Below are 21,772 nucleotides of genomic sequence, written 5' to 3' on the forward strand. Positions count from 1 at the left end.
ATGGTACGCAGCACCTATTAATTTTCTTCCTGCCTGCAGGTGTGCTCGGGCCGCAAGAGTCCTGGGGCTCCGTCAGAGCACAAGTGACGTAAAGGCCCCAGAATGCGATCAGTCACCTGCAGGAGGCCCCACCAGAGAGGCGAGCGGCCAGGCCCAGACTGACCCTCTCTGCCCCCACACCTCCGGGCAACGAGGTGGCCAGAAGACTGTAAACCCTTTATTTTGAAACTATAAATACGTCTGCTCTCTGAGAAGTGTCCAGGTGAAAGATTGGAGCCTCTCCGTCTCCCCTTCCTGGCTGCTCCTCAGTCCGAAACGGTCCCCTCAGAAACGCCTCTGGAATCGTGATTGGCGACCAGAGCCAGGCAAGTATTGAGAAACGGCCCTCCCTTCTTCTCTGTGACTCCTGCACAGCTGGGGCCCCGCTCCCGCCAGGCCCTCTGTCTGACCAACCCTGTGGTCACGTGCTGCTGAGGCCCAGCCTGGGACACTTCTGGCCCACTGCCCCCAGCTGTGGGGAGGAGCCCCCGGGTCCCTGAGCTGCTGGTCCCTGCTAAGGCTGGGGAGGCCCGCTTCCCAGCTGCTCCCTGGCAGTTGCTGCTACCCCTGGGCCACAAAGTACTCTTCCTCCTCCGTCGCCTCATTGTCGCCCTCCTCCGGCGGGCTGCTCCGCAGCAGCAGCTCCAGGTCCGGGTTGGAACCCAGCCCCTTGGAGGGTTTAGGGCCGCCATCCCCTGGGGATAAAGAGAGGCCAGTTAGAGACTCCACACTAGCTTCTCGGTGTGCCTCAAGGAGAGCGTGCGCTTAAGTCACCCAGCCCCCCCCCCCCCAGCTCCTTAGAGATGACTCCTGTGTCTTCTCAGAGGGTAGGGCAGCAGAGCCACAAGGCATGTACTTCCTGAGGCAGAGCACCAGCCAACGCCCAGGTGGCTGAACTGTGCAGACTGGAACCACTTTGGGGAAGCTGAGGGCCCCCTGCCTCTTCCTGGCACGGCTGGGATGAGAATCAGAGGGCCTGAGAGTTCCCGGCGGTGGGGAGGGAGGGGGAGAGTGTAACCAGAACTCAGGCTTCTGAAAGGGGCTCCAGTTACCTCTGGAGCGCAGGGCCTTGAGGGCGACATGCAGGGACATTCCCAAGAGGCAGAGGGCGAAGCCCAGCCAGTTCAGGAGGCTGATCTGATCACCCAGCAGATGGGCTGCCAACAGCAAAGTGCAGACTTCCTACGGGCAGAGGAGCAGGAAGGGGGGTGGTCAGCACGACGCATGGGCCCCTTTGCAAGGGGGGCTGAGGCACTGAGCACACCCATGGGAGAGGGGCAGACCCGCCCGAACTCCCAGGCCAGGCCAGGCTGGCCTGCAGGGCAAAGAGGAAGTTTCTGTGGGGTTCAGAGGGCCAGGCCAGTAGTAACGCCTTCTTCCTTTGTGTTACTGAGATGCAACAGGGGAGGTGCTTTTCAGATTGTTGGGATAAAAACAGACAAACCAAAATGCAGCTGTGTTCATGGGGATAAAGAGAGCCGCCCTTCCAGAAGGCACCTGCAGGTGGGGAGCCCTTGGCTGCCAGGAAGAAGGCAGTGTCATCCTGGGCTCTACAGGACACTCACTGGTCCCGGGGTTCCTCGTACACAGTGGCTGCAAATGGCACCGTGACATGATGTGTTCTGAGAACCACAGCATGTGCCTCATCATTTGGTTGGCAAGAGAGGACTGGTGGGGAGCCCCACATACCTGCTTTTGAGCAACACTGCTCCAGTATCTAAGAGCTGACCCCCCCCCTCTAGCCCCGAGGGGGAAGGGGGAGACGTGGTGGTGGAAGGAAGGGAGAAGTGATAGGCGGGCTCAGCAGCACAGGGCACTCGTGACACCCCTGTCCCTGGCCGTGCCCATGGCAGACATCACCCATCAATGAGAACTCGTTACTGATGAGGCTGGACGGCGGTGCTACCTAACCCGTGGCTCCAGGCTGCGGCCCAGGGCCACCGCTGGCATTCCGGGTGAAAGGTAACACGTCCGGAGCCTGGCGGAGTCAGACCTGGCTCTGCATCCCAGCTCCGCCACCCAGGTGTCTTCCTGGGCAGGAGCATCTCTTCCTGTCTGATGACCATCCCCACCTCACGGGAGGCAGCGAGGACGGGAGGGGTACAGACGGGAGCATGATGCTGAACACCAGAGTGAGGTGCTCCTGTCTCTTCTCTGTAGGCCCTGGGGTGCAGCTGGGCTGGGAGCTGGTGAGAAACACCTTCAGGGGGCTCCCCTCTAAGACAGGACTGGGGCCACCTCTGAGTCTGTACCTTAAAGATGCCAGCAATGGAGAGAGTGAGGCTGGAGGTTCTAGAGACCAGGAGGAACTCGGAGAAGCCCAAACCAAAGGCAAGAATCCCGCCAAGGAAGAGGCTCCCGAGGACCCGCAAGAGCAGCCCTATGTCCTGGAAACGGAAGATTTTCTCAGACGTGGACAAATGGAGACCTGAAAGCAACAGGGGAGAGAGGGGGGCCACGTCCTGGGTGTGCCTGCTCGGGTGGCCCCAGCCTCTGGCAGCCGGGTGACATCCGCCGCCGCACGGCGCACTTCCTGAGCACCCGAGGACAAGGGAGAAGCCCACGCAGGGGGCCCAGGACTGGGAGGCCGGGGAAGCAGTGATGCTGCCGAGTCCTGGGCAGCAGGAGCCGGAGGTCCTCAGGGGGAGCCCCTGGGCTAAGTACAGGGGACAGCAGGGCAGAGCAAACCCCCGGGGCGTCCTGCTCTTTCACCCGCATTTCCTGCCCGCTGGGCAAGGGGCAGCGAGGGTGGGCACTGCACACGGCCTTTGCAGCTGGGGTAACAAACGGGCCAAGGAGAGGTGGGGCCGCGCGTCCAGGGAGGACAAAGATGCCCCCCCACCCCCCCGGCCCACTGGGGGGAATCCCGTTCTCTCAGTCTCAGGCTGGCCATCCATAAACAAGGACAAAACCCTGTCCCGACCAATCATGGCCACTTTAACCCAGGCCTTCTATGACACAGCTGTGGGACCTGGCCGAGACCCACGCCCTCTCTGGAGCACATTTCTGCACTAATAAAATGAAAGGGTTGGGACCAGCCCAGTGTTTCTCAAACAGATGGGGTAATTTGATGAACAGTTCTCAAAAACCAAACACTGCACATAAATATACGACAAAAGCTGCAGTTCCTCGTTCTAGAGACTCCCACACGGGCATCCGGGCCCATTCTGCTCAGACTTTCGGGGGTCCTTGGTCCTCCAGCACATCCTCTGAGAGCAAGAGTCCCTGGGTCCCTCCCTGCAGAAATGGCTCCTTGGGCCATTAGCAGGGTGTGAGGTGAGCCCAGAACCAGGCACCAAGGACACATCTGTGGGAGTGGGAGGCTGGCCAGGGGTTTTGAAATTTTTGGAGAGAAGCACCGAAGAAATGCAGAGTGACAGTCGCCCCCCCTCCCTCTCCCCAGGCGCACAGCCTCATGACACGGGACATCGTGCCCTGTGCTGGGCTCAGCAGTGGTGCAAAGGCACAGGCAAACTGGGGGGAACTCAGGGAACGCAATGTAAGTAATGAAGGCGCTTGGGGGATTAATTTACCAGAAAAGATTAAAGGAGCTAAATCCATGTGGCTTTGCGAAGTGAGGGCTACCAGGGGCTTCTAGATGAGGGTTTGCAGAGGTGGGGAATGGTGTCAGCGCCCAGGGAGGGGGGGACAGTGTGGCGTTGGGCACAGGGGGCATAATGAGGGACTGGGGAGAGATTTTAAAAAGCAAGAAAAATGAGGCTGCACAACAGAAGTTTCCTGGACAACGGGGCTGCAGAATAATTTTCTCAGGGAGGTTTGAGACGCTTCACTGCTTGAAACTTAAATGGATGTAGGGCAGAATTTTCTGTAATGGCCCTGAGGACGGAAGGGACTCTGGGAGGGAGGATGAACAGCCGGGACAAAGAGTAACCCCAAAACACCAGAGGGGCACTGCCCCTCCCGGCCTGCACAATGCTCCCTGCCCCCCTCTCCTGGGGAGAGGACTGTGGAGGGGAGCTGCTCACCTGCCCAGGCTCCCCTGCACCCCGCCCCCCCCCAAACACACACTCCTCCAACCCGGCACACACCCACACCCCTCGCGTCCAAATCTACTGTTCCCACTCCTGGGACACCCACCCCAACAGCCTGTCCAAGTCCCATTCACCCACCCAAACACACCGCCTGGGAAGCCTTTCTGACTGGCTTCCCACCCTACCATCCTCAGACAGTTCAAGCCCCTCTGCTCCTCTGAGGAGGCAGAACGTGGCCTGATGGCCAAGAGGAGGACTCTGGAGCCAGCTCCTGGATCCAAATTCAGGCTTGTTTATGAGCCAGGGGACCCGTTACTGCTCTCTGCCTCAGTTTCTTTCCCTTGCAAGATGAGGATGTTAATAGTACTGCCCCCTTAGGGTTTTGGGGAGTATTGAAAGAGTTAATGTATATAAAACGATTAGAACAGCTCTGGCATATGTTTAGGGCTGGACACACTCAGTCATTACCGCCTGCTATATTTTATACATTTTCTCTGTCGCATTTATCGTGCTGGCGACTAGCCATTGGGTTTAATTGTCTGTCCAGACCAGGCACTGCCAGGGGAGGGGCCCCATCTCTGATCTCGGTCTCTGCTGCAGGCCCCACAGTGCTCACTCAGAGCGGGGACTGGCCATCTGCCAAACTGAGGTGCCCGAGTGGACGGCCCAGCCTACCTTCAAAGACAGCAAAGAGAGGGAAGAGCCCGAGAAACATGAGTGGCTGCAGGTGGAACATGGTGTCGATGGGGTTCTGGAGCCCTAGAGTGGGGACATGGGTGAGCCATCGGGCCTGGCCGGCCTGCCTCCACCCCCCTTCCTGCCCGGTGCCCAGGCCCCCTCTCACCAAGTTCCGCCTTCTGCAGGAGAATCTGGGTGAGGGTCCAGCGAATGCCACCAATGAACGAGGCCGCCAGCACCAAGGCAAAGCCTTCCATGTTGAACTGCGTGGACTTGTAGGTGAACATGAAGAGGCCCCCGGCGATGAGGAGGACCACCAGGACCAGTGCTGCACGCTAGCAAGATGGAGAGCAGGTGGCCACTAAGTTGGGAGCCTTGAGGTCAACCCACCTGGACTTTGGGGGTCAGCAGCCCTCTGCTGTCCCTTCTCCCCCCACCACCCTGGGAGGTCCTGGACAGCTCCTTCTCGTGGATGTATGCAGGGCTGAGACGCAGCTGGCATGTCCCCAAATCCCTACCTGCCCTGAAATACGGAAGAGCTTTGCTATGGCTGTCCTAGGCCCCCAAGCGGCCGCGGCCTCCCCCGCCCCTGGACTAGGAAATGAAGGTACAGTCTCACGCAGCAGGAAGCCTATGACCCAGCTCCGCCTGGTCTGGTCCCCCTCCCTTGAATCCTTCCTCCTTTCTTCATTCCCCCCACAACACTTTCCAAACATCCTCAGTAGTGAGTGCCCAGTCCCAGCTCCCTCCTCGGCGACAGGAGTTTCTGCCACCTGGCTGGCCTGTCTTTTCTTTCAGATAGTGACGAGCCACTGCTCAGATCCCCCCTTTTATTCTTATTGTCTGCGGGGGTAGGAGGGACAGAAGGGGTGCTGGGGCCTCACCAGCTCCTCCAGCTTGAAGATCAGAGAGAAGATCAAGATGAAGAGGACTGCGGAGGATTTGGTCATTGTGTACCTGGAAGTGAAAGTCACCACAATGCCAGGCTGGGGCCCAGGGCTCAGACCCGCCACCACCAGAGGCACCGTCACAGTACAATCAGTGGGCTGACTTCCCTGGGGGGCAACTGGCTCAGCTCAGGGGAGCGGGCAATCGAGTACAAAAGACGACAGAAGGCGGCCTGAGTCATCTGGGCTGATAGGTGACCTTTAATTGAAAGAACTCCCTCGGAAGCCTCTCATTAGCACCAGGGAGAAAAGGCTGCAGGCCTGACGTGGAGCTCACCAAGGCCTATTATTACCTGTCCTTCACTGGGGACCAGGAGGAGGAAGAAAGGGTGAGAGGAGGAGGAAAAGTGAAGGCAGGGACTGTGCTCCTGAAGCGCAAAGTCGGAGACGAGAAGTCACTGCCGCGCGTGTGCGCGCACTGCACACGGCCAGCCCTTCCTCCGGAGCCGTGCCTGTCCCGGCTCTGCCTGAGCCCCGGCCTCCCCAGACCACCCGGCAGGCAGGCACCGCATCCCGTGTGCCCCGCTGGAGGAAGAGGCGGGCGGGTATGCGGAGAGCTGCGGGGTGTCTGGGAGCAGCCGAGGAGGAGGGCGGGTCCCCAGCAGGGTGGCTGGCTTGGCAGTCAGGCGTGCACACAGCCAGCAGGACAGACAGACAGAACTCGTGGCGGGTGTGGCCGGTACTCACAGTGAGACGGTGATGTAGAGGAAGCTCCAGTTGGACAAGCCCACGTCCAGTGCCGTAGCCAGTGCTGCGGAGACCCGGGGCGCCCACCGGACATGGGGAGAGACAGGGCAGGTGGCATGGGGGCACCAGTTACTAGAACACATCCGTGAGGCATCAGGGTGCCTCCGCTCTGCCCTGCTCGCCCTGGCTTTCTACGGGGGCCCTTGGCCCTTCCTTTCTACTCAGCAACTAAATGGTTAACTCCTGGCCCTGGTGGGCGGGACTCAGCTGGCTGGGGCTGGAACACAGTCATGTGGTCACCTGGCAAACCCCTGCACCTGGGTTGTGCTTTGGTTCCTGGTAGGGACGCATATGAGAGGCAACAGATTGGTGCTTCTCTCTTGCACTGCTGTTTTCCTCCCTCCCCTTCCCTCCCTCCCTTCCCTTCTCCCTAAAATCAATGAGCATGTCCTCAGGTGAGGATTAAAAAAACAAAAAAGTAAAAAAAGAAAAGTTAACTCCTGGCCAGAAACCAGGGGAAGGGTCTGCCCCAGCATCAGGCTGCAGTCCAGGCTGACTGGCTGGGGCCTGGGTTGCTCCCACTTGTGAACTATCTTGAATGCCCCCCCTAATGACAAGTGTTCTTCTTATCCCAAGAACTCCTCAGAGTGGTCACCTAGAAGGCCCCGGCCCTCCAGGCCCAGACCCCTCCCACCCTCTCATCTTTCCCACTTTTTCCCATCAATGCCTGAGTGGTCAGCATCCTGAGACACTGTTTCCTTTCAGACCTTCACACGCACTAGACCTGTCCCAGGCGGAGGGTGCCCTGCCCTCCAGGTCACAGCCAACTCAGCCCTTGCTCTGGGGAGCCCGCCCTGCCCAGCGCCCGGCCCAGCGCCCGGCCCAGCCTCGAGAGGCTCCTTTCCCCTGTGCTCAGCTCAGCAAGGGCAGGGACCATGCGCTCTGCCCAGCGCCAGCTCCAGGCCTGGGGACACAGCAGTGTGCGTGGCCACTGCTGCATGGGGGCTTTTCTAGGTGCCCAGGGGACGTGGGAGGGCAGCGAGTAGGTAAGAGGCAGAGGTTGGGGTGGCGAGGGCAGGCAGGGGATGAGGAGACAAGGGGTGGGGGCAGGGAAAGGGGGGGCCTCAGCTTTAAGCCTGGAAGGCTTCCCGGGCAGCCCGCGCCCTGCCAGGCCCTCCCCGCAGGCACACCTGTCGGGGCCACTCTCCTGAGGTAGTCGGTCCAGCTCAGCACCACGCGGGCCCTGTGGCTGGAGCACTGGACGAGCGTCCGGGACAGGGCGGAGAACAGGAAGATCACGGCCAGATGCAGCATCGTCATGAAGAGGGGGAAGTGGAAGCTCTGCACGGAGGCCAACGCACAGATGGCCGGGGCGCCCGTCAGCCAGCCCGCCAGCCCTCACCTGCCTCCCTCTGAACCCCGCAACCCCTGCCTCTACGTGGTGGCCGTGGGGCTAATTCAGGGCTTCCTAAGGGCTTTCACCTACATTACTACCACTTGGCAGGAGAGACTCAGTCCCAGTTTCGGGGCTCACACAGGCAGCAGGTGGAAGAACAGGCTGCCTGGTAGCTTGGTGCTATCTCCACCCCTTCCTCACGGCCCACACCCAGGTTAACAGCCGGGCCAGGTGGCTGAGCCAGTATTGGAGTACTGAACGAGCTTTCTACCTGTTGGTCACCAGCTGCGGCCTGATCCCCCCAGGGCTCCCGGCTCATCCCTGGGCACCCCCCTCCTGACTTCCCCGAGGTCCAAACATTGCAGGGGAATCCCTGGCGTGGCAGGCTGGCTGTTGGGCCCTGTCTTATCATTACTGTGACCGGCCTCCAGTCTGCCTGGCTGAAGCCCATGCCTTCCTGTTGTTAAATAGGAGGGACACTGACACCCCTTCCCAGCACACCCCCACCTCGCACCGCAGGCCCTCCTCTGCGTTACCTTCGTCAGCCATTTGTTGTAGAAAGTGATGCCGATGGAGAAGCAGTAGTAGAGAAGGACCAGCCCCGCAGTCAACACTGCCTTCCACACAAAGGCCGCGTCCAGGGCCCACCTCCCCATCCGTGGAAGTGGCAGCTCCTGGCTGGGGTCGGGGTGGGGCAGGCACCTCTCCTGAAGACAGGTGCAGGCAGAGCTGCTTGGCCTGGGCCTCCACGTTCAACAAGAAGGCTGCCTGATCGGAGTTCTCTTCACCTCCATGATTCAGGATGGTTCCCGGAGCCCGAGGCAGGGTCCTCACCCGAGGGGCTGGGGGCTGAGCTGAGCCTCTCCATGGTTAACCACTTGCAGGGCTCATGGGTCCCCAGGTCTCAGGCTGGAAGGATGAAAAGGCAGGTCTGGTGGCCTGGGCACAGCGAAGGCCACCCGACTCCACCCACCTTGCTCCTGTCCCGCAGGGAGGAGACCAGAGCAGACAGGATGGCAAGGAGGAGCCCACCCCCCCAGCACAGGCACTCAGAGCAGAGCTCCCTGTTGCCTCAAGCTGTTCTCCCTGAATTGCCACCAAAGTGACCTTTTAAAAACGTAAATCTGATCCTGTTAGACTGCTGCTTAAACCCCTTCTGCGGCTTCCAGTGCTCTTAAGATAAAGATCAAAACCCTTCCTGCAGCTAAGAAGGCCTGATCTGCCCCTGCCGGCCTCTCGGGCTCAGCTCTGGCCTTGGGGGCCTAGTCCCAGGGCAGGCAGCCGCCTCTCAGCTCCCCCCAACCCCCAGGCTCCTTCCTGCTGCCTGAAGGAGCCTAACCTGCACCTCCTCCCTGACTTTCTTGGCTGATCTACTTATCTTCAGCTCCAAAGCTGCCTCCTCAGGACCCCCTCGCCCCTGCCCCCCATGGGATGGGTGCTCTCAAAGCTCCCGGTTCCCTCCTTGAACCTGGGCAGGGCATGCCGGTGAGTGGCGTCAGTGTCCCCTGGGAGGCCGCCATGTCCGTGCTAGCCTTGCACCCCACGTGGCACACTGTGAGTTCTGGGTACACTGATGGCTCCCTGCAGGAGAGTGGGCGGGCCTGTGGTTTTCAGGGGACTAATCTGGTCTTTCCGGTGTTAAAAACGGGCCAGGAAACCCACACCTGCCTTGCCCTAGCCCCTAACAATGGCTCTCACAGACAAGGAGCCTGCCTTTGGCTCTTGTCAAACTAAACCACTCCCTGGCTCCCAGCCAACCCCAGTGAGTGACCAGGCAGATCCCTGGCCCCCCCAGTCCAGCATTATCCCACCTACTGCTTCATCTGTGTCCCTCTTCCCTGTCTCCTCCTTTGAGACCGTCCCACTCTGCTGAAATGCCACCTCCTCGAAGCCTTCCTAGAGCCATCCAATCAGACATACCCCAACTTCCCCTCCCCAGCGCTTTCTGAAGGGCAGATTTCCATTGGTGCTGTACTCTGGAACCTGCGTTATCATTTCCCCTCCCCCAGGGCAGACTGGGAGCTGGCACGAGGCTCCTGTCCCAAGGGACACCCTAGAGCACTGGTTCTCCCCAGGAGAACTTTGGAAATCCGTGGTGATGTTTTGCAGGGACACTCCCAGCTTTTAGCAAGTGGGGACTATGAGGGGAACAGTCAACATATTCAGAATTGTTCTGCATCCTGCATGACTTCAAGATTCCTGTAGGTGAAAGATCTGCCTGGAATTCCCGGAACCTAGAACCCAACTCTGTTTTACGGTTAACACAAGCAGTTTTTCCATGGTTCTCCCAGGCAGTAACATTTCCAAGGACACATTCACCATGTACACTGGGGAGAGACTGAACAGTTTTGAGAAAAGAGTGCCACCAGCTCCCCATTTGGAGAAACCCCAGCAGGCAGGGGTGTTACACAGCCACTAGCATGGCTGGGTGGTCTGCAGGGGGCCCTGAGGTTCTGCAGGACCGGGGAGAGCACGCATTGCTTCAGCATGGCTTCCAGTATCCTGTGCCCAGGAACTTACAGAGTAAAACATTTTATTAGCTATTACTTCCCTTTTATTTCTTTTATATTATGGTTAGCGCACTGCCAACTTTTATAAAATTATGTGTAGGCAGTTTGTTTTGAACCACAAATTTCATCTTAAGATAATAAGGGGAGGATGTTGTTAAAAAAATACTTGTCATTAAAAAGAGGGGGCTGCCTCCATGAGGCTGAGAACCACTGCAATTTTGCTTAAGGTGGGCCTGTTCCTTGAAACGCCTTCTATGAACTGACCTCCCCGTCAGATGTAGAACATCCAACCGCCCGCTCGTCTCTTTGCTTGGACATCTAACATCAGGCATCTCACACCCAGCCTGTCGGGAATGGACCCCGTTTTCCAGGACTTATCTGCCGTCTGTCCAGACCTGCTCCTCTTCCACCACGTACCTAGCTGCTTATGCCCGTCACTTGGTTTTCACGCTTGATTCCTCTTTTTCCCTCAGCCCACATTCAATCAACAAACACTGTCCACTCTCTCTTGCAAAAATATCCCAATACGACCACCCCTCCTGACCTCCACCACTACCATCCAAGCCACCACCCCCTCTCCCCCCAGTCTCTGCACCTCCCAGTCAGAATCCGGCTAACACAGCTAGAGAGTGGGGTCTAATGAATCTCAGGGCCCATACTGTCCTCTAGACCAGGGTTTCTCTCCACCTTGGCATTACCGGTATTGGAGCCAGATCCTGCTTGGTGGGGAGAAGGCCTGTCCTGTGCACTGGAGGAAGCTTAGCAGCATTTCTGATCTCTACCCAGTAGATGCCCGTAGCACCCCTCCCCCTCATCCCAATAGTGACAAACAAGAATGTCTCCAGACATTGCCAGATACCATCTGCTCCCAGCTGAGGACTGCTAGCTCTGCACAGGTGACCACAGGCGTGCTGGATCTAAGAGATCTTTCTCCTAGCATTCTTACCCTGTGGTTCCTACCCAGGGCTTCCAAGCCAGGGTAGTCTGCACCCTTCTGTGAATCAGCCTTTCATACCTTCTGTTTTGCTGCTGTTCCTGCTCTCTGCCCTCCCCACATTGTTCAAATCCCACCCTTCCTTCAGAGAGCCAGTCCAGGTCCCACAGCTCTATGAAGTCCTCAAGACTAACCCAGCCCACAGGGAGCACTGTCTCAAAGTTATTATCATTTGTAAGGTCACCCAACCCCAACACAAAACCAGAACTCAGTAACAGGGCTGTTGGAAATCATCCAGCCACTTAGTCCCTGTGCATGTATTAAGCACTCCTGCGTACCTAGCATTGGAGATAGAGACCTGTAACTGATAGGGTCCCACCCTTATTTCATAAGGGAAACCAGGCTTAAAGGAGCAAGTGTTCTTTTTCAAAGCTCACTTGCCCAGGAGAGAAGGAAAACTCTGACTCCAAAAAACCTCCGCTGCCTTGCGGCATACCTCTTCAGGGGAAAGGCTAAGGGAGTAAACCCCGACAGAAAATCCGGAGCCGGAGTCCCTAAGGCGGTTTGACACTGTAGTCAACACCGGCAACTCCTGCGGCGCATCTGAAACCAAGCTGTATTGACTCCTTCTTTCCCTTGGACCCTTCAGCTGCGAAGAGAGGGGGGGTCTGCTGCATGGGCAACAGCAGACCCTCCATATCACCCTGCCCAGGCTCTGTAGCTTCAGCTTCACTGGAGAGGACACTCCAGCGTCATCGCAAGATGTCGATTCAACACGGGAGGAGACAGATACCGTGTCACTCCCGAGTCGGACTGCACAGCCATTCTCGGCGGTGCAGATAGACTCTTAAGAAGCTACACCATCGTCTCTCGAGACGGACGGCTGCTGACGATGACGATGACTTGCCCAGGAAAGGAATTCCATGTTCTGCCTACTTTCCTCAGGGGGCAACACAGCTCGGAGAAGCAGCCACGAGCTGGTGCATCTCCATAGCACCCGCCTCCCCTAAGTCACCCCAAGTGTAACACGGGCTGTGGCGCTTAGAGCGCAGAAGTGTGGGCTTGGAGTGAGAGAGACCTGGGGTCAAGCCTTGGCTTCTCTACTTACTACTTTATGACCCTAAGTTACCTGACTTCCGGACCTCAGTTTCCTCAACTGTAAAGGAGGATAGAATCACAAAGTCAGTGGCATCAGGTAGAGCATGGGATGCTGGCTCATGGTAGGGGGTTACTCCCCTCCTGGTCCCCTTATAGTGAAACCTCCCCAGCCTGTCCCCATGGAGTCATCATGCCCTCTTCCACATCGTCCCTTCAAGGGACAAGTCACTAGTCTGATCAGCACCTTAAACAACTGACCCCGTCCTCTTCCTGGGAAAGCCTCTTGGATGCCACACCACACCCGCCAGGGTCTTCCGCTTTTCTGGACTCCTTCTTGGTCAACCCAACCAGTAAAAACTGGGTGCCTGAGGATTGGACCCTGGCCTCTCTTATCTTTCCTAACTCTCACCTTGCATAATCTCATACCATCTGGTCAACAGGCCAATGATTTCTAAACGCGTTACATCAGCCCTAACCTCTTCTACTAGCTCCGGGCTAGGTCATCTAACTTGAGCTCCACTCAAGATACCTAAAATGTGACAGTTCCCCAAGCCGATTCCTTGATTCATGGCCCCAGCATCATTAGTAAATGCCAGCGTAACACATCTGGTTACTTAAGCCTAAACCCCCAAATCAATGACTCCTTCCCTCTTTCCTCAAATTCTGTCCTGTCCAGTCCAGTCCATCCCAAAATACTCCATCCGTGCTCTTCACCTCTACTCTGCCATCACAGTCTAACCCGCTGACTGCAACGGTTTCCTAACTGGTGTCCTTGCAACCCGCCACCGCAAAGGCTTAAGCACAGAGCAGACCATCAGCCATTTCGCCGCGCAGAAGGCCCGCCAGAGCCCACCCCCTGGCCCCCGCACCGTTGCCCCAGCACCCAGCACGCTGGCCCTGGCGGCTGTCAAACATGGCAAGCCTGAGCCCTTCGCGCCTGCTGTCCCCTCTGCCGAGACCTCTGTTCCACAGACCTGTGCGCGGCTGAACTCTCCCCACGGGCGCCCTCCTCATCCTCATAACACCTCCCACCACCCTCCGTTTCCTTGCTTACCCACAAGTTTACTGTGGGCCCCCCACTCCCACCCCACCGCAGATGCAGCCTCTCCGCGGGTAGAGCCCTACAGACGTGATTCCCGCCTCGGTCCAGGCCCGGCAGGTCGCGGGGGCGCAGGACATACCCGGGGCAGCGCGCGAGGAAGGCGGCCGAGGTGGGCGGGGGCAGGCGGGGCAGGAGCCCGGGCACGCCCCACGCCACGGCGCGCACAGCCCGGCTGGTACCTGCTCCCGGGGCCACGGCGAGGCCAGCCGCGCTCCCACTCACCTCGGCCGGGTGCTCCTTGGGGAATTCTCCTGCCGGAAGTGCGAGGCTCCGCGCTGCGTAGCAGGAGCAGCATTTCCGCCAGGAGCGGCTGGGGGGCGGGGCTGGAGGCTCCCGGCCGGGGCAGGTGGGGGAGGTGGGCTCTTCCCCTACTGCCCGTGGAGATCCCACCTCGGTGCCTTCCCGGGGGAGCATCCCTTGAGGAGCCCAACACTGGGTACCCCCCCCCCCACCGCCCCGCCCGCTGTAGGTGTTTGTTTCTCCCGCACTCACTCAGGCTTCGCTCTGGAGCCCGGTGCCTGCTGCAGAGCCCTGCGTGCCGCGGGGACCCAGAAAATAGTCTATTTACTTCTGTTCAACAAATTGTTTAACTTATTCCAACCCAGTGCTGGGCAACCATGGGAAGAAACACAGAGATAAACCTCTCATGGGCTTTTTCTTTTCGTTGCTCAAGCCAGCTGGGGAGTGCTAAGTCAGGGCATTACACTTCAGGATTTAGAAGATCCATGGGAGGTAGTAATAATAAACATTTATGAGCCATTTTCTATGCGCCTGAAACTTTGTAAGCATGATCTCGATTTCAGTAGGTCTAGTAGGGGGAAAGTGCCTGTCTCAGAGGAAATAGGAGGGGAGGAGAAAGAGAACAAATCTATGGTTGGAAAAGCAGCCAAGGGGCAGCATGCAGTGGTCCCAAATGCCAGCTCGGGAGTTTAGATCTTACTCATCTTGCAGGATGGATTAAAAGGGGCAGAACCAGTACACAGGGAGATCCATTAGGAGGTCAGCGCTGCAGAGGGAGGCCCACTTGGGGCTTTTTGTCCTCCTCCCACCCCAACCCCCTACTGGGCTCTCTGGCTCCAAGACTGGCTGCAAACACGGATCCTTGTAAGGGACTTAGTTAGCTGTGGTACCATGGCCCCTCTGAACAGAGGGCTCAAGGCCAGAGTGTAAGCAGTTTATTATTCAAACTGCTGCTGCCCCACCACCAGCAGCTGACATTTCACGGGCATCAGCTCACTCTGTGCTTACCAGTCACAATTGTACCCATCGCTGCCCAAGGTCACGGCTTTATTCAGTCCTCAAGGCCTGTGCTGCATGCACTTTCTATGCCTTTTGAAAGGGCTTGTTCTTGCCCGCTTTTCTCTCAGAGGCAAGAGAAAACATCTATTTTCATTGTGGTCCTCATGCAAGCCTCCCAGCGACCATGGCTGAGGCCTGACGCAGCAGCCTAGAGCACCAGCTGGAAGGCTGGGCACTGAGCTCGGCGACATGAAGGGTGAAAAGCATGTCTTCCTTGTAAGGTACAAGTCCTCGAGCTGCTCCTGGCGGTGTCCCTGGCAGGAAGAAGAGGGAAGACGTGTCCGCAGGGGTGTGCAGTATGCCTTCCCCTGATGTACCCAGCAGGTCTGAGCAGAAAACACTTGGTCCTGATGTGACATCTGTGAGCAGGTGTGTGTGTGGGGGGGGGGGGGGTGGAGGCAGGGTGGTTGAAGAGGAGAAAGCGGCTCTTGGAAGGTGGCTGAGGACTCCAGCTGGAGCTCTCCAAAGTCTCTCAGGCACCGTGAAATGAAGGCTTGTCAAGGTTAAAGTTCCCTTTGGCAGGAAGCCAGTAACAGAGAAAGAGCTGTTAGTAGGAACCACAATTTGTACATGAAAGAGAATTTATTGAAAACACGGTTACGGACAGGAAGCTCCTGGCTACTCTCAGGTTATAGTCTTGACTCACAACTGGAAGTGTTACTTTTTTTTTTTTTGCGTCAAATTTTATTTTTCCTCAAACATTCCATCCTAGGATAGGTAGAGCTTATAAATATATATACACGTCTGTATAAGTATGGCCTAGAGTAAAGAAAATATATAGTACACTCTTCGATGGGCAGTACCTACCATACCGGGCTACCAGTACTGAATGCCGTGTTCACGTATGTCCAGGGGGAGGCAGTGCGTGTGGTTCATGAGTGCGGCAGCACCGGGGATGCCCCATGGGCACGGCTGTGGCCTCAGCCAGCCCCCTGAAATCATGGCCAAAGGGAGGAACCACGTGCTGGGATGGGGAGGGAGGGAAGGCAAATTTCCTGAGGTCTGGACGGCCAAAGGAAAGCCAGCTGGAGGGGGCTGCACTTCAGGTTCGGTGGGAGAGCTCTTCCAGAGAGCGGGAAAGATAAAAGTGGGTGGCGTGGGGGAGTGGAATCCAGCCACCTCACCAGTCCAGGCCCAGGCTCACCTGGCTCTCCCTGCAGAGTTCCTTGGGACTAAGAGGGTGGGACACAGCCTTCCTGGCTCTGCCTGGCCAGGATGAGACTGACAGCTTGCAGGGAGAAACTTCCATCTGCCCAGCCAGCTCGTGGCGAGAGATCTGCTGGCTCTGGAGACCAGAGCTCTAGAGCTGAGCCTCAGCAGCAGCAGCAGCAGCAGCAGCAGCAGCATGCTGGCCCTGAGCGAGGCCGGAGTGAGCCCTCCCAAAGACCGCACAGCGAGGGCAAGGCCTCTGACACAGGCAGTCTCTCCGTGGCTCTCAACGTGCCCAGCATGCCCGTCCTCGGCAGGCAGCCTTTCCTGGGCCAGCTCTTGCCCCCACGGGGAGCCAGTGGACTGTCAGAGAGCAGGCGCAGAAGAAAAGGTGAGTGGCTTTTGTTAAATCCATCTCGAGAAGTGGTTTCTCAGTCCGAAAGGCAAGGGCATCTGCTGCTCGTTCCTCACGGCCCGAACCCAGGCTCCACAGTGACGGGGAGGGCAGTGCACCCCACCTTCACGATTCGCAGGAGGTGGGGACCGAGAGGAAGCTCTGGGTGGTCTGAGGTGGGTTTGAGGAATGGTCGGCATTTACTGGCCACCACGGTCACTACAGATTCTGTACAAGCCAAAGACAAGGCACCAGACTGTGAGTGTTTCTTCTGGGCCCCAGTCCCTTCCTGGGCACTGTTGCCTACGGCCCCAGGCTCAGCTGTAGTGATAGACGAAGTCGTAGCTGCTGGGCTCCTTGGGCACTGGTGGGGGCGCCTCAGGAATCTGGATGTTCTCCAGGTCCAGGAGGCGCAGCTTCATCTCCATGCTCAGCAGGGTGTCCAGGTCACTCTTGGTCAGCTCGCTGGACATGTCCTTCCCCAGAAGGGCACTGAGGCCGTCAATCCAGATGCAGTACTGGGGAGAGCAGGTTGTGAAACATCACATGGTGTGCCTGGTCAGCAGGAGGCCCTGCCGAGGTCCCTTTTCTAGGACTCACACCGGCCTCTTTGGGCACTACTCAGGATAGGCAAGTCTGATTTGGGAGCTGATCATTCACTTCCTCAAAAGGCCTTTCGGTTTTTGTGATGGATTAACATTTAAACTCCCTAAGATATTATAAAGTATGATTTTTAAAAACGCAATTAAAGAATACAGCAAAACAAGACCTGAGCACCCGGGCATCAAGTTCCTGAAATTGCCTCTGAATTTAGTAAGAGGGTAAGGGAGAACACATATTTGGTGAAAAAAAGTGGGACCCAAAAGGAGCCACCTTAGAAAAAGTAAACTAAAAAAAAAAAAAGAAACACCTAGTCAATAAATGTTAAAATTAAGTACTAGGGAAACGAAACTTGAAGGTCTCACGATAAGAAGGAACAACAGAGACTTCTCAGCCCACCCCTCCCTACCTCTCCTGTTCCATTTTTTCCCACGCCTTTCCTCGCCTGTTTCCCCGCCTGCTGGTGCTTCACTGCCCCCAAGTAAAACCCCAGGGCAGCGCAGGCCCCGCCTGAGTGTCTCTTTCTGCAGAAGCCCCGCCTCTCGCTTCCTCTGATGGCTGCCGGAGCTCCCCAGGCAAGTATGGTCTCAACCGCAATGACTCATGCAATGGCTAATATCTTCAGTGCTGCCAGTGAAACTGGAAGCCCGTGTCAGCAGGACCGTAGCCATTTGGCTCCAAAGCCCGTGCCAGATCTACGCCTCATGGCACGGGCCCTGAGAAGGGGAGTGAGCTGCCAGGTTCACTTGGGTAGGTGGCCACATAAACGGAAAAAAGGAAAATTTTCCTAGTCCCAGGCAAATAGGTTATGCCCAGCTGGCCCTGTCCTTCTAATGACAACCTGCAGCTACTGCTGAAGAGTAACCTGGAGGGCCCAGCTCTGGGGAAAGGACCCCCCCACCCCCGGGGAGGGGCAGATTCTCAAAGTCAAACAGCCTTCATGACAGGCCACAGCCTTCTGCCTTTAGGGCCCAGGATGCTCCTGTTCTGCCCACTTCTCCCCTCCAGCCGGAGAGCCACAGAGGGCACAGCTATGCGAGGCAGTGCCACACTGCTCACCTCATACTTGTTAGGTGCAATGAAGTTCAAGGTCTCATCAGGGTCATACAGGATGGAGAAAGCCAGTTCCAACACCTCCTGATGGAGAAAGGCTTCAGTTAGTGGGAGCAGTGGGCTGGCCTGGGCTTTGCACATCAACATCTTGGCCAAAGTCCAAGTAACTTGGCACCATCACCAAATGCACTGATTCAGATGTGACGCCATGAAGGCCCCAGGGCAGGTGCACAAGAGTGACTGGAGATGGGGCCCCATGGGGACTGACCAACCTTAACTCACCCACTCCCCACCCAAGTTACGCCTACGATGTGGCGATACTTTTAAGGTTGGAGGAAAGTCATTGCTCAATATGCAGAAGCTTCTGATTATCAGACTCCGTGACTGTGCATTACCTTAAATGTATATCTTGGTAATTAAACTGAAAGGTCTTAACAGTTTAAAACCACAACAATGAAAACAAACTGTAGCCAAAGCTGAGACAAGCTGAGCCCCCACAACGTAACTGTAATGGGCTGAAACAGATATAATTTGTTTAAATCCTGAGTTGATAATAATACTAAAAGACAAAACAAAACACATACACAAACTTGGTCACTGCTGGGTGATATCAGGGAACTACCTCTTTGTTTTAATCATAGGTACATAATAGTAAAGAATCAAGCATTTGTCCTCCTTTCTTAAGTAAACTGTGCCACTGGGAAACCAAGGGCAGACGACAGCAAGTTTCTCTTTAGAGAAGCCGCTGGGTTAATAAATGAAAAGGACGAGCTGCACCAGGATATCACTAGCTGGCAAGCCTGAATTTACTGATGGCGTGAGGCCCTGAGCAGCTAGGGTACTGACATCACAAAAAGAGAGGGGGCCACACTTATGTGTCTCTTGATAGAACTTCGTATCATCCAGGAAGGAGTCTTATAAAAAAAATTAAAAAAGGCGGGGTGTGTGTGTGTGTGTGTGTGTCAAACCTGAGGTGGATCAAGCCTCTAGATCGCTCCACCAATTACAGATCTGGGACAGAGGAGCAGGTTAAACGGCACCCTGGGGAGACAGTCAGCACATTTCAGACTCTGGGAAACTACCAAACAAGCAACCTTGTTTCTTCAACTAATAAACTCAAAGAGAAAAAAAAGATGAAAAAGACAGACGGGGAACTTATGAACTAACAAACTTAAAAGCCTAAGCTCAACGTGTAGCCCTATTTAGATTCTGACTTCGCAAACAAAATGGGGAGGAGTGTGTGTGTATTTGTGTGTGTATACATATATTTACATATTTTATAGAGAAATTATGTTATTTATATGACAATTAGTGGAAATTCAAACCTCAGTGGAATATCTGACATTAAATAACAACTTTTTCTTTCTTTTTTAGGTGTGATAGATAATGGTATTGTGATTATGTTAAAGGAGTTCCTTATAATCCAGAGATACAGTCTAAATATTTATAGATGAAATAATATAATATTGAGGTTTTCTTCAAAGTGATAAGGGAGAGGGAGGCAGACGCGTAAAATTTGCCCCAGGTGTTGAGGCTGGGCGATACATGTACGGGAGTTCTATGTACTCCTGTGTATGTTCAAAACTGCTTTAAACAAAACATTCAGGAACAATTTAGAGAAAGAGAGAGAGAGGCCGAGAGACCAGGTGCCTAAACACCGCCACCGACTGGGTCCGGGACCCGCAGCGGCAGCGGCCCAGACTCAGGCCTGCCTCCCCACTCACCTTGTTCTGCTTCAGAGCACTTTTCTCTTTCATGTGGGGACAATCTTTCCCAGTGACAATGGCCTTAATGTCTGCAACAGGAACTGATAAATAAAGGAAATCAGTCTCCGGAAGCTTCATGCTGCAAGCTGGTTCTCGCTTGGGGTCTAGAAGGGAAGGCCCCGCCCCTAGACTCAGACTCAGAGGGCTCTGTCAGCTCAGGGAGTGTGGCCTTCTATTGTTCTCTCCTCCGTGGTCACTTCCCACAGGCCATGGCCTGCGGGGCTGGGTCAAATCTGACTGGAGGTCAGGTCGGGGCTTTGGGCTGGCTCCCCAAGGGCATGAGGCCTCTGACACCCGCCTCCCTTCCATGTCACAGCAATGCCAATGACGACGCCTCCACAGCAGAGCGCCCTGGCAAGAGCTGACCCTGCTGCCTGTCGCCTGCTTGATACTAGTCCTAAGGGCTTTGCACACACACCTCATCCACTCCTCTTGTGCGGGAGACACGGCTGTCACTTTGACACCAGAAACCAAGGCAGAAGGGAGCATGAGCTTGCGGTTAATTAGAACTAATTAGAATGAGCAGCAAGGCCAGGCTGTGAACCAAGGCAGTGCGCTCTCAACCACCACCTTCCAGCTTGGTTCTGTGCCGTCCTTCACGGTCCGCGGAACCCAGTCCCTCTGTGATCTCACTGAACTGGCCGGGCAGCCCTGCGAGGGAGGCCGGAGAGAGACGGCCCCTGACGGGGAGGGAAGGGGTCTGAGGAGAGACAACAGCCGGGACTAGCACGCTCCTGACAGTGGGTCCAGCTGCCAGGACACAGCAACAGAGAAGTGAACCTACTTTTCTCCTGCAGGGATTCAAAGGTCACCTCCCCTTGAGGGTTGTCGTCCAGGTCGCCATAGTGCAGGACCTTGTGGTTCAGGGCCAAGCGGCAGTACCAGAAACGTTCTGGAACACAAGGGAAGCCAGGCAGGTGAGCGAGGACCGTTCTGGGAAAGGCCTGGGCACACACAGGGCAAAGGATGCCATGTTCCCTGCCTGCTCCCTGCAGGGTCCGCCCAGGCAGGCTCCTTCCCTGCACAGTGGGCCTGGGCAGTAAGGACCAGCCCAGGGCCCCGGCCCCCCTCACCTTGCCTTCGGCGATTCCCAATCTTTCTGAAGCTGCTGCCCTCACAGAGCCGGTTCAGGCGCTGCTGCTTGATCAGCTCAAGGATCTCGGGCTGGATCTTCTCCCTCAGCTCCCTAGTGGGGGAGGGGGGACACGCACGGGTGAGGAGAAGGCCACAGCAAAGGCTCCGAAGGCAGGCAGAGCTGGGGCTACCTCCCCCAGCCCCCGTGGGATGGCACTCACACAATTGGCGGGGACTGGAAGTCGTCCTGACTCATCCTCTCCGACTGGCGCAGTCTCAGGATCTCTGAGTAGCTCAGGCTGCGCAGTTTGCTCTTGAACTGATCCAGCGAGTTGGGCTTGGAGGGCAGAGCGCGAGTGATCTGCTCTCGGACGACCTGCATGACCTGAGGCAGAAGAAGAAGGTGGCCCCCTCGCACCTGCTGACACAGACAGGCCGCCTGGGGGCCGAGGCGCTACCCTTGCCAGGGCCTCGTGCTGCAGTAAGAGAGTGCCGACATGCTGCGGCGTGCCTTCTTAGATGGGTACTTAGGACAAATGCCTGGGCAGTGACAAACGCTTTATTTCTCAAAAATTTCGATTAGTCAACGGTATGGAATGAGCATAGGTTTTTGGAGTCAGAGGGAAGGAAGTTCAGATCTTGACTCTGTCCCTTAATCTGTTCCTTGAACAAGTCACTTCACATCCTCGGGCCTGCACCTCCTCTTGAAAGGGAGAGAGAGACACTTCTGACAGGTGCTTCCTGAAGGGTTAGGAGATGCTCTGTGCAGGCGTGGTGCCTGGCAATGGCAGTGTGTTCAAAAAATGCGTCGCTTCCCCTAAAACAAGGGAAAAGCAGGCTACCGCACTGCATAGATGGTCACCAATCCACCAGAGAGGGAGAAATCTATAGGAAAAAAGACTATAGTGAAACACAAAAGTGATCGTCACTGGGTGGCGGAATTACAGAAAACTTTTCTTCTTTATACTCCCACCTTTTCTACAATGACATGAGCAGGTTCAAAACACTGAAGTCCTAGATTAGCAGTTGTTGAGGGCCTCGTGTGCACCAAGTG

The 21,772-nt window shown here is 56.3% G+C and overlaps 2 protein-coding genes across 4 annotated transcripts in view; both read right to left on the reverse strand.

Moving 5' to 3' along the window:
- Positions 1 to 453: 453 nt before the first annotated feature.
- SLC35H1 (solute carrier family 35 member H1) lies at positions 454 to 13,677 on the reverse strand. 2 transcript variants are annotated; one of them, XM_090286504.1, is made up of 10 exons: positions 13,606 to 13,677; positions 8,276 to 8,648; positions 7,534 to 7,684; positions 6,344 to 6,407; positions 5,594 to 5,666; positions 4,876 to 5,044; positions 4,707 to 4,790; positions 2,292 to 2,467; positions 1,092 to 1,221; positions 454 to 734 (listed from the first exon to the last, which is right to left on the reverse strand). In XM_090286504.1, exons 2-10 carry the CDS (start codon positions 8,393 to 8,395, stop codon positions 601 to 603), a joined length of 1,101 nt encoding a protein of 366 aa, XP_090142630.1. In that variant the 5' UTR covers positions 8,396 to 8,648; positions 13,606 to 13,677; the 3' UTR covers positions 454 to 600. The 2 variants fall into 2 exon arrangements, with proteins under 2 accessions (XP_090142630.1, XP_090142631.1); XM_090286505.1 differs by lacking the exons at positions 454 to 734; positions 1,092 to 1,221 and adding an exon at positions 1,228 to 1,632.
- A 2,413-nt stretch (positions 13,678 to 16,090) lies between these two features.
- ELMO2 (engulfment and cell motility 2) overlaps positions 16,091 to 21,772 on the reverse strand; it is a 36,071-nt gene continuing 30,389 nt past the window's right edge. For both annotated transcript variants that reach the window (XM_090286507.1, XM_090286506.1), the window contains 6 exons: positions 20,940 to 21,103; positions 20,718 to 20,830; positions 20,429 to 20,536; positions 19,603 to 19,685; positions 17,885 to 17,962; positions 16,091 to 16,743 (listed from right to left, as the gene is read on the reverse strand). In XM_090286507.1, the coding sequence (XP_090142633.1) occupies positions 16,543 to 16,743; positions 17,885 to 17,962; positions 19,603 to 19,685; positions 20,429 to 20,536; positions 20,718 to 20,830; positions 20,940 to 21,103 (747 nt within the window). In that variant the 3' untranslated portion in view covers positions 16,091 to 16,542. The remainder of the gene's footprint in view (positions 16,744 to 17,884; positions 17,963 to 19,602; positions 19,686 to 20,428; positions 20,537 to 20,717; positions 20,831 to 20,939; positions 21,104 to 21,772) is intronic.

The sequence above is a fragment of the Furipterus horrens genome, unplaced genomic scaffold (assembly GCF_987537825.1).
Source record: "Furipterus horrens unplaced genomic scaffold, mFurHor1.1.pri manual_scaffold_8, whole genome shotgun sequence".
NCBI classification, from domain to species: domain Eukaryota; kingdom Metazoa; phylum Chordata; class Mammalia; order Chiroptera; family Furipteridae; genus Furipterus; species Furipterus horrens.

What these genes read in the sequence shown, in the direction of transcription:
- SLC35H1 (XM_090286504.1), bottom strand. Translation starts at nt 8,395, where the DNA reads ATGGGGAGGTGGGCCCTGGACGCGGCCTTTGTGTGGAAGGCAGTGTTG. An exon ending in CTCTACATCACCGTCTCACT is followed by an intron (nt 5,667 to 6,343) that starts GTGAGTACCGGC and finishes TTTCACTTCCAG; the next exon opens with GTACACAATGACCAAATCCT. An exon ending in TCTCTTTGCTGTCTTTGAAG is followed by an intron (nt 2,468 to 4,706) that starts GTAGGCTGGGCC and finishes TGTTGCTTTCAG; the next exon opens with GTCTCCATTTGTCCACGTCT.